Source organism: Sesamum indicum, linkage group LG6 (assembly GCF_000512975.1).
Source record: "Sesamum indicum cultivar Zhongzhi No. 13 linkage group LG6, S_indicum_v1.0, whole genome shotgun sequence".
Classification (NCBI taxonomy): domain Eukaryota; kingdom Viridiplantae; phylum Streptophyta; class Magnoliopsida; order Lamiales; family Pedaliaceae; genus Sesamum; species Sesamum indicum.
The window spans coordinates 16,980,614-16,998,516 of NC_026150.1; the positions used below are offsets into that span (position 1 = coordinate 16,980,614).

The 17,903-nt window shown below is 32.4% G+C and overlaps 3 protein-coding genes across 3 annotated transcripts; 2 read left to right on the forward strand and 1 right to left on the reverse strand.

Annotated features, from left to right (window-relative positions):
• On the reverse strand, positions 128–4,122 carry LOC105164730 (monoacylglycerol lipase). The gene is made up of 7 exons (XM_011083469.2): positions 3,555–4,122; positions 2,322–2,360; positions 2,147–2,217; positions 1,547–1,611; positions 1,335–1,424; positions 1,120–1,212; positions 128–906 (listed from the first exon to the last, which is right to left on the reverse strand). The coding sequence occupies exons 1-7, from the start codon at positions 3,971–3,973 to the stop codon at positions 469–471; spliced, it is 1,215 nt and encodes a 404-aa protein (XP_011081771.1). The 5' UTR covers positions 3,974–4,122; the 3' UTR covers positions 128–468.
• LOC105164731 lies at positions 10,810–11,616 on the forward strand. Its single transcript, XM_011083470.2, has one exon. The coding sequence runs from the start codon at positions 10,935–10,937 to the stop codon at positions 11,523–11,525; it is 591 nt and encodes a 196-aa protein (XP_011081772.1). The 5' UTR covers positions 10,810–10,934; the 3' UTR covers positions 11,526–11,616.
• On the forward strand, positions 14,608–15,503 carry LOC105165054. Its single transcript, XM_011083930.1, has 2 exons — positions 14,608–14,664; positions 15,039–15,503. Exons 1-2 carry the CDS (start codon positions 14,608–14,610, stop codon positions 15,501–15,503), a joined length of 522 nt encoding a protein of 173 aa, XP_011082232.1.

The window sequence follows — 17,903 nt, forward strand, 5'->3', positions numbered from 1 at the left end:
ATGTTGGATTCACCGTGTTAATACGAAACTAACATTCTCGGTCGTCACAAATAAATTCGGTTTATGCCTTAATAAGAGTGACTATTTCCATGAGGGCCAAAATTGCAATAGAAAGCTAAGTGCGCCATAAGACAACATAAAGCTAAATAAGAATAAATTGTTAAAGAGTAGCGTACACAAATCCCGACATAAAGCAAAAATGATGATCGAATAGGAGATATCTCACTTTCAGAAGATATTTTCCAGAAGCAAAAATTTTATGCTAGTTTAGTTTTTCTTCTTTTTTTTTTTTTGTTTTTTTTTCTTTCTGTTCAATGTGCTAATCACAAGAGCTCTAGTTTGTTGCAACAAACAGAAGTTTCCACTATATACATATTACATATTACCCTCCTGCAAATTGAATTTTCAGCTGAAAATCATCCATCACGATGAAACCCACCTTGATCATGCCCAACCTAATTCTTCATCTCAGAAATAACTATTGGCATTTTCATGACAGTGAGCAGTTAGTCGCTTCTCCATCCAATCAATGATATCCTGAGCAATCTCCTCTCGCTCAGGCTCAAAGAGAAGATCATGCAAAAAACCCTCATAAAGCTTGATGTCCTTAAACTTGGATGGTGCCTCATTGTATAAATCCTGAGAAGCCAATGGATCGGTTACTCTATCAGCGGTCCCATGAAGGACAAAAAATGGGACTGTAATGGACTGGAATTTGCGTGTCAAAAACGCGGTAATGCGCAGAATTTCATGTCCAGTTCGGACTCTTATGGGTCCAGTGTAGACCAATGGGTCCGAGTACTTGGCCAAGAGGGCTGCAGGATCTCTGGAGACTGGAATACCCCGTTTGTTAGCACCTTTGAATTGGAACCTTGGAACCACCATTGAGAATATTGGGGCCACAGCCTACAAACAGAAGTAAGTTTTTCATGCAGCAGATAAACCTACAACTAATAGCAATCTTTTTTTACCTTTTCTTTTTTTGAAAGGAGAACAATGAGAACCAGGAAAATTAAGTAGAAAATTTAGAAGTCCTCCAGAGTGGCTCAACAGATTTGTTCAATACTGACTGAATGGATTACTTCAAGACCTTAATATGAATCAGGAGCGTTAACTTACACCAACAATAGGATGGGCTGGTTTGACGCGCAAAGCAGGTGAAGTCAATATTATTCCCTCCAACATTTCTTCTATATGGGGATATGAAGCAGCCTATTCAGATCACCGCAATTCCAACATAGTAAGAAGGATAGTGCAAATATGTAAAAGACAAGCATATGAATGTAGAAGGAAAAATCATCCGAGACTGGGAAATAGTTCTTGCAAAAGTATACCTTCAACACCACCGCCCCTCCAGTTGAATGACCAAATAGGAAGCATGGTACACCTGGATTATCTACTCTGACTTTTTCCAGAAAAGCCGCCTTTAAAAATAACAGTATCAATCAAACAAACATTATATATTTCCTAGAGAAAACAGTAGGGGAAAGGAAATCATGGCACAAGAAGCCAGATGAGCACGAGCCCAAAAATAAGCTAAACTTACAGTGTCTGCAACAACATGATCCAGTGAAGGTACATATCCATGCAATCCATCACTTCCGCCATGACCTACAGGAGGAAAACATCAGTCACTAGTAGCAACTTTTAGCTATAATGGTGGCAGAATTTAACAATCATCAGCACTTTCAAGTCTAAGAACCAATAATTTTTTCAAAAGAAATATAATAATTGTTGAATTGTCAACTAATAGGAGAAGGGGATTAGAGTTAAAAAATCTTGCGTGACAAGTAGTTCAGTATATCCAAATATTTTGACAAACAAAGATCTAGCTAAGTCCATAAGCAGGATAACTGCAAGATAAAACAAGAGCAACCACCACACAGCAACAACTAGGTTTTATTAAAGCCATTTTTGCTGAAAATATTTCCAAAAACCGGTAATTGCAAAATGATACTCCTTGATCTTATTCCTTGCACCTTAATTGCTTGATGCTACAGGGACTCTCATAGGACCAGTAAATTAATAAAGCAAAAATCAGAGAAAAACAAGACTTGCTGTATTCTAATTTCATGAGTTCCAATGAGCACAGTTGCTAATGTATTCCAAAAAAAAAAATCATCAGAAACATAGCTCAGGCACTTACCTATCCAATCCATCGCATATACCCCAAAGTTGCAGGAGATTAGTTGTTTAGCAAAATGAGAATAACGTCCACTGGGAGCAAAAATTAGAATGATAATTGTTATGACCATAGATTAGCAACAGTTACCTTTATACAAGAAACATGTAAAAAATGAAAACTTAAGTCAATATGACACCTGTGTTCATTAAGCCCATGTATGATAATCAGAATACCCCTGAAACAGAAGAGCTCTAGTGAGAAAACATTACATGTAAAAGAAAGGCTATTGCTTATGATTGAGAAACTTCATGGTATACATATTACATATAAGGATAAACTGCAAGAAGTAAGAGACAGGCCAACATCTTATTCCTTTCTTCTAGATGAATCCTGATGTTACATTTATATTACAAGAACAAGTGTTAAAATGGTAAGACAGGGTTAACAGCATGCAACCTTCCCCAAGATTCATTGCAATTGATGATCGAAGCATATCTAAGAACCTAGAACTTTTTACTGCAGGTTATTATAGCAAATGTTCACATGCATAGGAAAATGACACAGAAATCACAAGAGAAACCAAATGAATATCAAGAGAACGATGTTGCATGCTTGACATCACAAATATTCACATTGCAGAAAGAATCTTGACTGTTGAAAGTCAGCAGTGCTTAAGCAGTAGCACAACTTGCAGTTTGACAGCGGTACCAAATCTTTCATCACCTTTCATGGTAAAAAACATGAGGTTCTAACTAGGCACTGACTGCTCAAGTTTTTCTGTACACTAATAACAGTTTCACATGCATGCATCTCAATGTATTATCATCTTACATACATAAAATACTGCATCAAGTACAAGTAGGTGGATAAACCATGTCCTAACCACTTTGTTCCACTACTATGTCAAAAGCTGTATACTAAATTGATAATGCACTACTTGAACAACCTCGCTAAATCTCCAACGTTTTTTGGAAGCTCAATGACATGGTTATTACTAAAAGTAAGAGAAGGATTTTCTCATAAACATGACATACACACATATTACTCTATAACAATCAACTAAAACCAGCTCACTAATATCAAGTAAACAGAGACTGCAACTTTTTAACTTTTGACCAACAGTTGCCACAATTTTTTTTTTTTTTAGGAACAGATTCCACAATTTTGATACTGCAGAACTTTCAAATATAGTTCTAAATCGTTATACTGTTTAATTTATAAAATAAAATTTCTTATAGTCATTAAAGAAACATCAGATTAAAGGTCACAAAAACCGACATAATATCTGCACACTGCGCCAAATTTCATTCGTAATTGTGGAAATAAACAGCGAAATTAGGCAATCCAATCATCGGTACAACTGAAACCAAAAATTCTCAATTTCACCGTTACGAAAGCATCAAGTTAACAGAAAACGAACAGAACATACTTCAATTCGCCGGAGACCGGGAACCACGACCGGCAAAACAGAGCATTCCGTTTTACACCAAAAAACAACGACGTCGTCCACTTGCACCTGCGGTCATCCTCGGTCACCATCTCTATTGCCTCCGCTAAAGCCCTACGCCTCATCGTATCCTCTTCATCTCTCTGGATACTGAATTTTCGCCGCCTCACAGAAGACGACTGCGTTTTGGGGGACGAAGGCGGTGAGGCGGTAGAGGAAAACCGGTGGCGGCGGGGAAGGACTATCAGGATCCAGACAAAAAAGGAATATATTAAGACGAGACTTTTGCGGAAGGTCTCGTAGGATAGAATTGACTGGCGGAGATTTCTGAAGACCGGTATTATACGGCCGCTCGCACCGGATGTTAGCTCCTCCACCCGCACCACCGCCGCTGCCTCCATCCCTCTCGCCCTCTCCGGGGTAAAATATACGATTGCTTCTGTACGTACGTTATACCAAAACGGAAAAAGGGATGCACAGACAGAAAAATGGGCGAAGGTCTAGAGGGAGAGAAAAGGTGGAAGATTAACGCGTCAGCGGGGAATTTATAACGAAAATGGTGGTGTGGAAATTGCCTGCGGTTTTATTCCTCCAGTGACTTGCAGTACGAATATCCGACTACCCCGCATCAGCAAGCGCGAATATTTTGTGGGACTTCTTTGGGGTCAAACCTCTGTGAGTGGTAAATACTTGGCTCAAATTTATGCATTCCCAGTTTTTTTTCCTTATTTTTTATAATATACATTTTATTATATTATTTATATATATTCAAATCTAAAATTTAATTTAATACATCAATAATTAAAATTAAAATTAAAATTTTTTATAAGACGAGGTCATTTAGAGATTCGGACTTTTCATTCATAATTAATTATTATGCATCCAAAAGGTTTCATATATTTGGTTAAATGAAATTTGCCACTAATATGAAATTAGAAAATATACCCTTATAAAAAAAAATTAGTAAATTATTTTCTCATATTTCAAAAAATAAATGTAAATTATTTTTCTATCAATGGGTTTAGATATGGGATAATTTACTTTATTTTTTAAAATATACAAAATAATTTATTTTTATTTTTTATAGAAAATCTTTGTTCATTCTCATATTGGATAAATTGCTTCGTATAGACATTATACCATTTGAATCAAATAACTTGTTGTTTCTTGATATATTTTATTTTAAATTTTTAAATACTTTTATAAATATTACAAATTAGTTTAATTCCAAATGAAATCTAAATAAATAATCTTTTTTACAATAAAATAAAAAAATAAATTATTACGTAATATTTTGAATAAAAATAATATATATTTATATTAATACTAGTCGAATATTAATATAGATATATAATTAATATTTTTTTGTTAATACAATAATTATTTCTACTCGTATAATTTTTAATGTCTTGAATTTATATTTTTTATATAATATCAATACTAATCTTATTTTTATTTAATTATAATAATTTATTATTAAATAATAAAGTATTTTTTATTTTTGAATGTTAGAAAATTAAATAATAAAAAAATTCTTTAAATCCTAGTGTATATGTGTGTGTGTGAGAGAGAGAGAGAGATGGATGTAGGTGTCTCAATGGGAATATTTTTATCTTATAATCTATATAACTTATAAAATGTATAAAAAAAAGTTAAAAAATATATAATTTTGAGATCTTATAATTTTTTTTTAAAAAATTAATTAAATAAATATTTAAAACTTATAAACTCTCAAAAATCTTATAAAATATTAAGAGTGACTTATCAATTTAGCCAAACGCCCTTTAAAAGATGAACTCACATTCCTGAACATTAGAATGGAATGTGCAGTATCAATACAGAGAAACGGACAGGAGAGGGATGCGCAGGGTCAAGGGAAAAGATATGGTGTACCGGGAATTACTTTTCATCGATTCATTCCGGATTAGCTCCAATCAGCATATGGCAACTCGTTAGAAAAATAGTGGATCTTCTGTTGATAGGAATTCAGGTTTAGGATGCAGTTCCTGACGTGTCCTATTCTCATTTGATAGAATTTGAGGTGTTGTGGGTCCATTAGTTGTGAGGCAGGCGTTTAAGTGGGGCAGGAGGCTTTTACGTGCGTTGGATGGAGTTTCTTTATTCTTGACATTCACAATACTTGAAATATTATTACAGTGGAAGAGAGGTCACCAAATTTTGTTTTTCACAAGGGGAAGCATGTGGATGTAGTTTGGTTTAGGTGATGAACAATGTTCCTCGGAGCTTCCAAATTTTATATTATTGAATTAAACTATGTTACTTGTTTGGTTTTATTTGATGTGAGAGTGTGTTTCATGATATAATATAATGATAAAAATATATTATTTCTGAAACTTCCATTCGTCTTTCAAACACAATAGAAGGACTGCCACTCTGAATTGGTATTTCCTATGCTTGCTTCTCAATCTTCTCTCTTATTTTCTTATATAATACAACTTGAGTTGTCAACTTTTGAAACTCATTCATTCTCATCCACTAGCTAGTTTAATACTATAGACGTGACGATGCCTCGTTATTCAAAATATTATCCATTTTTTATTTTAAATGAACATTACAGTTACATCACTAGAGAGAGAATGTAATAAGTTTCTCAAGTTTCTTCATCTGCAATTAATATGAAACGTTCACCTTCATCATCAATCCTCCAAATGAGGGACTTGGGACAAGTGAATGATCACTACATATTGCACGGGCTATTGTCTGCTTTGCTTTCATATGAGCTTTACGATTCTATCTTGAAAAGATATTTCGCTAGTATGAGAAAATTTTGAGATTTATGAAACGTTCAAATTTCATATTTAAAATGACTAGGAAACATTTGTATACATTATCAACTATATTTTGTGCACTTACCGGAAAATGAAGAGTTGCTTGAGAATGTTTAAAGGGTTGAACCAACCAGAATGCTTGCATTTATTAGGCAACAATCAATCAGCAAGTTTGGAGTTTTGTAGTCCCACATGCGTTACTTTTTGACGCATTGATTGGGCGGGATTTTGCCGTTGAGCTACTTTAAGACAGCATCATCTTTGTATGCATATTTCTTTATAGAAGAGGATTTTACTTCATTTTTGTTTCTTCGATAAACTTTAACTTTTGCTTCCTAATAAAGAGGAGCAACCAAATTACCCAACATTTCATTTTTGAATCACAATTTTCATGTAAAGGGTGAAACCATCATTATATCTGTTGATAACTATCAAAATCTAGATATTAATAAAACAATAAATCATTATAGATTTACACAATTCCAAACAAGACTTAAGTTCTTGACATCATATTTTTTAAATTCTGAAATCTCTATTTTAACTGTTAAATTGAGGTTTGTGGGATGATATCTGTCTAATTTTCAATAACAATTGTTGATAAGTAATGAAAAATGATTAATGATAGATAATTAGGATGGATTGGTGTGGACTCAGGACCTACTATGCTGATAATTTTTATACCCTGCTGCCTAACCACAAAACCCACCAGGGCAGTCTGACCCAACAGACGTGGCTCCCCCTCCCCTCTCCGTTTTGTTTGTTTGTTTGTTTTGAAAAAAAAATAATTATTCCACAAATATAAAGAAAATGAAACTTCAACATATTAATTATAAGTGAAATTGTTTCGTCGCCTAACTTAAATATTTAAATTCAAAAAATAAAAAATAAAAAATTTTGAAATACAAATAAGATTGTTGATAGCAATTCAATTTAGAAGGTAAGGTAGATTGAGTAAGTGGGGGTTGGTCTTATTTGATGAGGTTTACTGCGTCCAACATATAGTTATCAGAGATGTCAGTGTTTTAGGCACAGGAATGCTTCCACGTCTCAAACTCCTATTTTTGTTGCGAGGCAGAAACAAACACAGCTGCGTAGCATTTTAACTTAGACTTTAATGCGCTCATTTCATTTTCAATCACTCTGCATATTCATGAGTGGACGTGAAGGGCATTATTTAGGATGTGGAAAAGAAAGGAAATTTTTACCATAACCTTTGAAAAGTCAGTGCTTGGACACAATTATTTAGCACTGTCCTGTCGCTTAAAGTATGCACATTTTGAGTATTTTTATGGCTACTTAATTATGACTTGACTTTTCATTTTGTGCAAAAGAACAAAAAGAGAAGATAAAAGAAATAAGGGATAAACAATATTTTCTTTTTTTAGATTTGACAAATTTTTTTCGATTAAACTATTCTTATAATGGTGAAAATATACTTTTTTACATGTATTAATGTGTCAAGTGTCTAAGGGTAATTTGAAGAAGATTTATTTGATTTATAGTAAATCAAGAGTAAGTCAATCTGGTGTAAGTATTGAATAATAACTGCATTATATTTGTCGTCTAATTGATAGATAATTTAAAAATAATAACAAAAATTAAAAAGTAAAATGCAATAATACTTATAATGTTATTATTCGAATCCCATCAAATGTATAGGTGTTTGTGTCTCAATTTTATGTGAATTTATTGTAATTTGTTATATCTAAATTTTTAGTTATATTCATATATTGATTAAATTGATATATTACTCAATTATTTAATTTTTCTTCAAATATTGATATAATAATATAATTACCGTTTCTATTTTAAAAAAAAAATGGCGGTGTAAGAATTACATATGAGACATACCAAGTGAAAAAGGCCTTTTTTTTCTTCAATGGTTTCCATCACAATATGGTTCAGAATTGTTGTCTGGGCCGGTCACAATCTCAATTCTAAGCTCAGCCCAGAAACGTGGTCTTCTGGCCCATTTATCTCTTATATGGGCCGCTGTAATCCCAAATGTTGGATCGCATTCACTAATATGAACAACAGGGGAAGGAGGATTAGTTCAAGAAAGAAAGGAACAAAATACTAGAAATAAATTAAATTTAATGGAGGATTCTATATTGTGAGTATAAATTAAAATAAAATAAAAAAATAATTAAATAAGGACAAAAAAAATATTTTTTTTTCCATCTATTAAACTTAGAGGGTGTTTGGTTGAGTTTATTTAGAACATTACATAATCCCGTAAGATGTTTTAGACCTTATAAAACGTTAAGTATTATTTAAAAATTTTGCTTTTAAATATTTGAATAAAATAGAAATTTGAAACTTGTAAGATGTTAGTAATCTTAATTTTAAAGTTAATTTGATTAAAGTTGAAGGAGTTTGTTAATTAAAATTTTAAAAATAAGATGGGAATTTCTTTTTTTTTTTTTTTTTAAAGGAGCTTATAAGGTTCAAATCTTAAATTTTTATTTTATAAGCTCATTTTTTCTAAAAATTTACCAAACATGTTTCAATATTTTATAAACTCTAGAATATCTTTAAAATAAATTTAATAATTCATAATTTTACCAAAACACCCTCTTAAAAACTAATAATACATGTATAAGAACTTTTCTAAATAAACCATCATTTTCTTTTCTTCTTTTCTTTTTTCTTTTCAAAATAGATGCTGTTATTATATAATTACAGTACGTTCAATCAATAAATCAATATAATTAAGAACCATAAAATAATAAATTCATATAAAATGAGAAAATACCTACATATTCTATGAAACTCGAACTCATGACCTCACATTAAATCATGAAACCTTAATCTGAATCACTCGATCGGCAAGTTTTCTAGAAAGATCCAACGCAACTATTTGGGCTCAAAATTTTCTACAGAAAATCTTGTAATTGCCACTTAGGTCTGCTCGTTAACAAAAAAACAAAAATACAAATCATCACTAGATAAATATATTTTTAATTAAATAAAACATCTTATTAAAAAAACCAGCATTTTTGTAACAAATTGGGCGTGAGTTCTTCATGTGCTCTAAGTTCTCAGCAACATTGACGCATAGAAACTTGAAAGAAATGTAATATCGTTCTATTTCGATTTTTTACAATTTTTCTTTTAAATTAATTAACTTCATCATTCACTTAAAAAAGAGATTAAATTAGCAAAAAAGAAATCAAGTAATAATTTTAATATAAAAGACTAAGGAATTGTATAATTAAAAAAGACATTAATAATAATAATTAAAGTAGCCCTAAAACCAGGTTCATTGGATGACCAAAGGAAAATCGATATAAGAAACCAGATTACTACTTTTAGCATCCCATCAAGACTCATGTGACTTGATTTGATGCTATAAAGCAAACTTTATTTTCTTTACAATTCACCACTACTTTTGATATTTTTTATTTTTGGGGTTTCCGGTATTGTTAGTTTTTATTTGCTTTCTCGTGATGGGGTTGCTGTCCCTTTTGCTCTCACTCATCTCTACCTACCTACCTATTTTTGGGCACTTCCAAGAAAATTAAAAGAAAAAGAAAAAAGATTTGGTTCGAATCAAGTTTGGTTAGTCCATAATCAATTATATGATAAATGTAATACACTTGTCGTGTAATTAATGCACGTGTTAAGAAAATTGACCAACATACGATAGATGTATCACAGTAATTGTACGTACAATTGATTTGATTCGACTAAATTTGAGTTGGGTAAATTTGATGGCATCTATGATCATGTGTTGTTCAAGAAAAGCAAACAGTGGGTACATGCATGGCTGCAATACAACGTCCGTGAAGACACCTGAATTCACGGAATGGGCAATTATTCATTATAATCAGAGTATGATTAATATTACTAAAATAATAATAACTGAAAATTGTGTTTGCTATTAATTGTTATATATACAAGACAATTATAATTAATTCTTATTAATTTGATGTAGCTGAAGTTCTTTCCTACAACAATGTTAAGAAACCACAACAATTTTAGTACCTAATTAACACTACCATTTACTCATACACAGTGTGTCTGTATAGTTTCTACTGGCCTACATTGATTTATCATGTTGGATTTACTATTTCAAATTCTATTGTATATTATTCTATTTTATTTAAGATCGATATACGCATAATATATATAGGTTTCTAATTAAATAAAATAAAATAACATGATTTTCGTCCATGGTATATATTAAGTGAAATAACAGGGATGCATGTGATAAATTCTGAAATAAAAAAAATGAAATTAGTAGAATAAATTTGCATATGTTGGTGAAAAATCCAGCTGATTCTTGATCTCTCTTTATCATCACACAGACAAAATAAAAGATAAAAGATTGACCACATACAGAATGATGCTAAATTATGTCCACAGACAGTTGAAAAAGTCTCAATCAAAGATCTTCCAAGAACACACTATAAATATAAAGCTTAGGGGCACACCATATCGCCACCTTCTCTGCTTGAATTTCCAACAGCTATATACTCACTCCTATTAGTCTTCATGCTTCAACATCCCATCCAACTTCACCCTAATTACAAATCCCTTTTCAACCCAAATTAACACTTGCAATATCATCATGGCGCCTAATAGGGACACCACATTTTTTCAAAGCTTCACCACCACCACCAATGTGAACCAGAAGCCCCCTAGGCTCTCCATGGAAACCCTAAAACGTACGATCTCAGACATCTCGTTCGAGCTTCTCAGCCAGGAAGCCCTAGACGTCTCAGATAAAGTAATTAGCAACAACAACCACCACGTTTTGCCTCCCATTTCGGAGGTGGAGGACGCTAAGTGCGAGTGTTGTGGGATGTCGGAGGAATGCACCCCACAATACGTGAAGAAAGTGCGCGATAAGTTCTGCGGACAGATGATATGCGGGCTCTGCTCAGAGGCTGTAAATGAAGAGATGGAAAAAAACGGAGGGAAAAGGGAGGAGGCGTTGCAAACGCACGTGAGCGCTTGTGCTAGGTTCAATAGGGTGGGGCGGGCGTACCCGGTGCTATGCCAGGCGGAGGCGATGAGGGAGATCTTGAGGAAGAATAGGGCTAAGTCACTTAGCCCTAGGGACAAGGGGGGTACCAACCAGAAGAAAGGTGGGATTGCCAGGAGTTCAAGCTGTATTCCCGCCATTACAAAAGAGATGACTGCTCCCAAAATGGTCTGAGGATCATGCATGTACGATGGTCTTAATTAAGTACATATAATGTTAATTAATCAATAAATACATGAACGCAGGTTGTTTTCATAATTGTTAATTGCTTAGACTCTAATTTATATCAGTTCATTAAATTGTGTTGTTGGTATATATGTAGATTGTATAATTTTCTCAAGTGATACATACAGCCTTCTTTCTCATATATACCTATTTACTTATAATGCATCCGCTACTCCTTTAATTAATAACATATATATATATATATATATATGTGTCCATGGATGTGAGATTCGAAATCATAATTTTTTAATTGGTAAGGTCTCGCAAGATTAGCTCAAATCGTATTTATGTAAAAGTAAATCACAAGTATAATAAAATGCAAAAATATTCAATTATTAGTGTTGGGGCAGAAAGACAGAAAAGAAAAGGGACAAAGACCTGAACTTCCTCGTGATTTTGGACACATTCGATGAATTTCTGAGGAGATGAAAACCATTCGACTGCTTTACATTATTATAAAGTTAACACAAATCTTTTTTGCAGTGTCGCCAGTTCTCATCACAGCCCCTTTTGTTTCTCGCAAAAACTGCCCCATCATCCACAAGATTAAAAAAATGTGATATAATTTAATAGAAATATATGATTTACAAGCCTTCACATGTGATGTGGTTGTAATTTTAATGAAAGTAATTTTACCTACAACACGATTGTACATTAGGTGAAAATACACAATTTATGAGAGGGTTTTTTGGTATATATGAGAGGTCAAAATCAGTGAAGAGTAGATAGTGTTAAAAAAAAATATTTTTAGTATTTATAGTAGTGTTGAAAAATATATGCTGTGGTGGGTTTTATGTGCTTAACATGTACATCATGTATGTTAAATTACTTTGTTACCCTTACAGGTAAATACATCAATATGTTTTCTCCAGAGGGTAGAAATTAATTTATAGAATTTAAAAGTATTTTTTGCCTCGTAATTTAGATTATTTAATATATTTATCTTTTAAATTTTTTAGAGTAATATTCAGTATTGTGTCTTTTTAATTCACAATTTCATTCATTTTGTTTGCCGGAGTTCACCTCCATCGGCAAGAAGGTTGAACTCCAATGAGAAAAAAGTTGAAATCGAAAAAATAAAAAAGATGCAGGACTAAAATGTTGTCCTAAAAATTAAAAGAACATAATAATTAGCAGAAATGGGCTTATAAGAACAAAAAATCGAATATTGAAATATCACGTGTGAAGCAAATGTGTTTTTCCAATGAGAAGGGTGAACTCCAATAAAAAAAGAACTAAGATCACGAAAATTTAAAAAATACATGATAAAAAATACTACTCTAAAAAATTAAAAAATGAAAATATCAAATATTCTAAGTTACGGGACACAAAAATGTATTTAAACCTTGATTTATAACCAATATATGATTGGAAGTTGAAATTATTAAAAACAAAATAATCAGAGCCAGAAATTAAAACAAAAACCAAATACAATAAATACGCTATGGCCAAAACTTGATTTAAACTGTCTCTTCACATTAATTAAATATTAAAAAGATCACCCGCATTTCAAATTGCTAGTTAGCGACATTGAGAATTATTATAATGTCCGCTCATAAATTTAAATTATTGTAATTCATGATTTTATAATTTTTAAATTAAGTAATATATTGATTAAATTGTCGTATTATTCAACTGCAAACAAAAGCTTTCGATGGACTGTGGACGGATAGATCCATATACCCATTGTAATCAGGTGAAAAACTTGTTGGGCCCTCTTTTGGATGGACGGGCCGGGCCGGCTTGTTTGCATTGACTGAAGCTGTGCTGTAGTTGGGCTCCTCCCTTTGGGATCTAAATTTTGCTCTATTGGGCTTTAATTTGTCTGTAAGCAGAATGTCTGCTTAATGGCTCAGTCACTTGAATTCATATATGGTAGGGTTTCAGTGACAGCTCAAAATAGTGGCAACACTCAATATATATGATATGTTTGAATTTTTATTTAAATTTGAAGGAGTAAATTTATAGAAGAGAGAAAATTATATGGTTGGATTATAACACCCGTAATACATGATCTCTAAATGACTAAGGATGGTAATGGAGTTGGATTAGGCGTGGACTTGGATCCGGATCCGTCCTGTTTGAAACGGATTTTGAAGTTATGATTATTTTGTCAAGTCTAATACGTACAAGACGAGTTGAGTCGTGAGTTCAAAAACTTATATTTTTGATAAATTGACTCTAAAATCGAACCGTTGTCATCCCTATCTAAATTATCCTAATCCATTCCAACTCCCAATAAACAAAACGAAAAAGGAACTAGAAAATAGAAAACTAGCTTTAACAGAAGAAACCCTAACTCGTAGGGTTTTGTGTGGCCATCTCTTACAATTTGAAATTAGGTTAGCTAGCTAATGAACTTGAAAATATTATGAGTGGTCACATGACCCTCATGCCAATCCAATTACTTACCCAATTTGCCAACTCAAAAAGCACTAACAATTGTAAACAATCCATCTCGATTAATTACCAAATTCATGCATATATCTATGTATCTAACTTACAATTCCTGTGTGTGTCTATATATATATATACGAATCTGTGGGCGCGCGCACACAAACACACACAACCGTATGTGTGAGTGTATTTGAAGGGCCTGTGAATGTTCACGAGCCTACGAATGCATGCATGCTTGAATATAGATCCTATAAGTTCCAATATTATAGTTTTCAACTTTGGTGTTCCATTAATTACATGCACATATATATATAATATCTAGCAGGCAGCGTAGAAACCCTAGCTACTTGCAATCACTTCATTTATGGCTGTAACAAGAAAGCAACTCTTACCTGCCCAGAATACAGACCTTTAACCCCTTAAAGGGTTTCAATTGGCATCAAAAGAAACTTAATTAATTATGAAAGCAATGCTTTGACGATGATCCAACCATCTCATGCATATATATATCAATATATCCATTCACTTTCTCACTGTCCCAATTCTTTATTTCACCATTACGACCAACACAACCTGCTGATGCATGCACACTATATATCATATTGCCAAATTTGTTTATATTCTTCTGCAAATCATGAAAGAGATAACAGTCAAAGCCAACGAAGTTGAAACCAATCTCCTCTCGATCATGGTACACTCCAACTTCTCTACGTATATAGCCTCTTCACTACAAGAAATAATGTCATTAGCAACAATATATACAGATTCATTGCAAAAATAGTGGAATTCATTGCTATTTAAGAATATTTACTTGTTGATTAGCTCGTTATTGATTTTAGCACATAATTTTTCTGTGTAGAAAATTTTTTACTAACAAAAATATTTGTTATTCAAATTTTAGGGAAACTTTTCAAGTTTTTGCCAAGCTTAACTATGAAGGTTTACAATATTAAAATTCCTTTCTAATCATAACAAGAAAATATTTCATTTAACTTGAAATTCTACTTATCCCTTGCTAAGTTCAGGTGTTAATTAGCAATAAATTTACTCTCGTTTGTGTGACAGAGTGCTGATCATCATCATCATCCGTTGCTGCGAAGGGCAGTGTCCGACGTAACACACGAAATAAGCAGACTGGGGAAAGATTTGGAGAGCATTATTGAATTGGATGAGACAATATTGGAAGCAGAATGCGAGTGCTGTGGGCTGAAGGAAGAGTGCACGAATGAGTACATTTCCAGAATCCGAAATTCATATTCGGGTAAATGGGTTTGTGGGCTGTGCTCGGAAGCAGTGAAAGAAAGGTTAAGGCAGGTAGTGGGCATTGAGGAAGCCATGATCACTCACACAAATTTTGTCCAAGACTTCAATAACACCACTAGGCTTAATCCCAAGCTATCATTCACATTTGCAATGAGGGATATTGCCAAGAGGAGTGGGCAGAAAAGGAAGATTTTATCCGGCGGGATGCAGAACATAATCGCCAGGAGTTCTAGCTGTGTTCCAAGGATTACTACTACTGCAACATAAACCAATAAATCCACTTTTAAAGGGAATTAATTATACATATATATGTATATATATATATGTAATTGTTAATTGTGTGTTGTATATCAATTAATCACGACTGTGTTCAACTTAAATAATCTTGACAAAGATCGTTGCACCAAAGATCGTTGTATCAAAGATCGTTGCACCAAAGATCGTTGTATCAAAGATCGTTGCAGTTTGTTGTAAGGTCGATACCAAAAGTTAAAATTAGTGATATCACAATTTTCAATAAATTTTTACCTATCATAATTTTTAATGAATTTTTACCACAACCAAATATTTGGGGCAAAATTTACCACGATATCCATGGCGACTATAGCACACTAGCACACAATTTTTTCCGTAGCAAATCAATTCACACTACAACAAAATATGATATTAGTAACAAATTATCAAATGATAATTTTAAAGTTATTATTAATAATATATATCAAATGATAATAATTTTTATCTTATTACTATATAATTATTAGTAACAAAAAATATGTATAAAGTTGTCACTAAATACAATTAGTGACACATCTATAGTGACAAATATTATTTGTTATCACTAAATCGTTACTATACATGAATCACTAATTGTATTTAGCGACAACTATATGCACATTTTTTTTGCCATTAATTCATGTTAATAATCATTTTTATAAAATAATAATGATTATTAAAATCATAAAATTTCTTATTGTGACAAATAAACCGTCTTGTCACTTGGTGTTTTTTGTCACTAATATTCTATTCCCTTATAGTGTCGTTGCAAAATTCGCGGCAATGGGGCAATTATATTTTTTATTTTTTTGTAATAGAGACTTATAGTTTCTTACTTAAATTAAGTTGGGTCAAATAAAAAATTATAAATAGGTTCGATCATACAAACTTGTACAACTTATTAATGAATAAAATTATAAATAATACTTCAAATCACAAAATTTTGTCACTTTAATTTACATATATTTCAAGTTTCAGTAGTGTTTTTCTTGTGAAATCGTCAATTCAACACTAATTTGTCCGAAAAGTTGTAGAAATTAATTTGGTAAATATAGTACGTATAAGCCCTCCATATGCATGGGCCATTATAAGTAACAAATATAAGAAACGACACATCTTAAATAGAACCACTTTAATCTTATATTCTCTTACATTTGAGTTTGGCTTCAACATATATATGATTGAATTTATGTACTTCTTTTTCCATCTTTTGAAGATATGTCGAGATATAAATATGAAGATGGAAAGATATAATGATTATGTCACAATTATTTCTTCTAAAACTATATTAGAAATAAATTGTTGTAAAATATTATCAACTCCCCACCATTTATGGCTATGCATGAAATGAAGAATTACGCCATTTTTTGTTTTCCCTTTCCTTTAAAGAGACAAAAGCAAAAGCGTTGGGTGCATTTTTAGTGAGAAGTGGTCCTAAATTGAACAAGAAAACCCCAATGGCAATAAGTGAAGAAAGTATATATACATATGGTCCCAACATTTCTCAATCCCCAAAACCTTTTGCACCCCATTATAGAAGGTAAGACCAAAGTTGATGCAACCTTCTAACCCAGCACGTGACTCTCACACGTGCATTGGACCACCCTCCATTTTAATTTTTCAAAAAGTTGCATGTGAATTTAATCACTGTATTTTTTGATCCCTTCCTCAATTATTTCTTTTAAGGCCGAAATGATGGAGTTGCTCCCACTGGTCAGCCCAATAGATCCAATTCTGCTTACCAATGAGTAAGGTAGACTATAACTTGTGCAGTTATACTAACTTGACAGAGTCATATATATGTTCAATTCAACAAAGTGATTCAACAAACAATAGAAATTTTACCTTAGACAAACCCTTCATATTTTAGACCACGTCGCCCTAAAATATCTTCAATCAATTCCTCCTATATCCCTGCAATCCGCCCTGTCAAGCAGCAAGAATTGTCTCCTAGAGTTTCGAGTTGACAGGCAAAGCACCTTCTAACGGCCATATCTTCGTCAAGATAAATCCAACTTTCCAATGATATGTTGTAACCAACTATCAGATTCGACTCTAAACCCTCTTATAAATAGAGCCCATAGTACAATCAATTTGATAAAATAAGCTATCTACATTCTACACATTTTTCTCTGGGCCAACAGCACGAATAGTCATTTTGTGCTCACTCTTTGCACTCCACAAGTGTACTTTAGATTATATCTCGATATTTTATCACTTCACACTAATTATTGCACCATTAGCTTATATTATTTTCAAATTTTTTCAGTTCTTTTTTTTTTTAATTCAATTACTGATATAAGCATTGGAGTGCTAATCCTATTTTGCAAGTTAGTCTTTTCTTGAACTTAAAAAAAATCTTTCAGCCATGGTGATGTTGATGTACTCCATTAC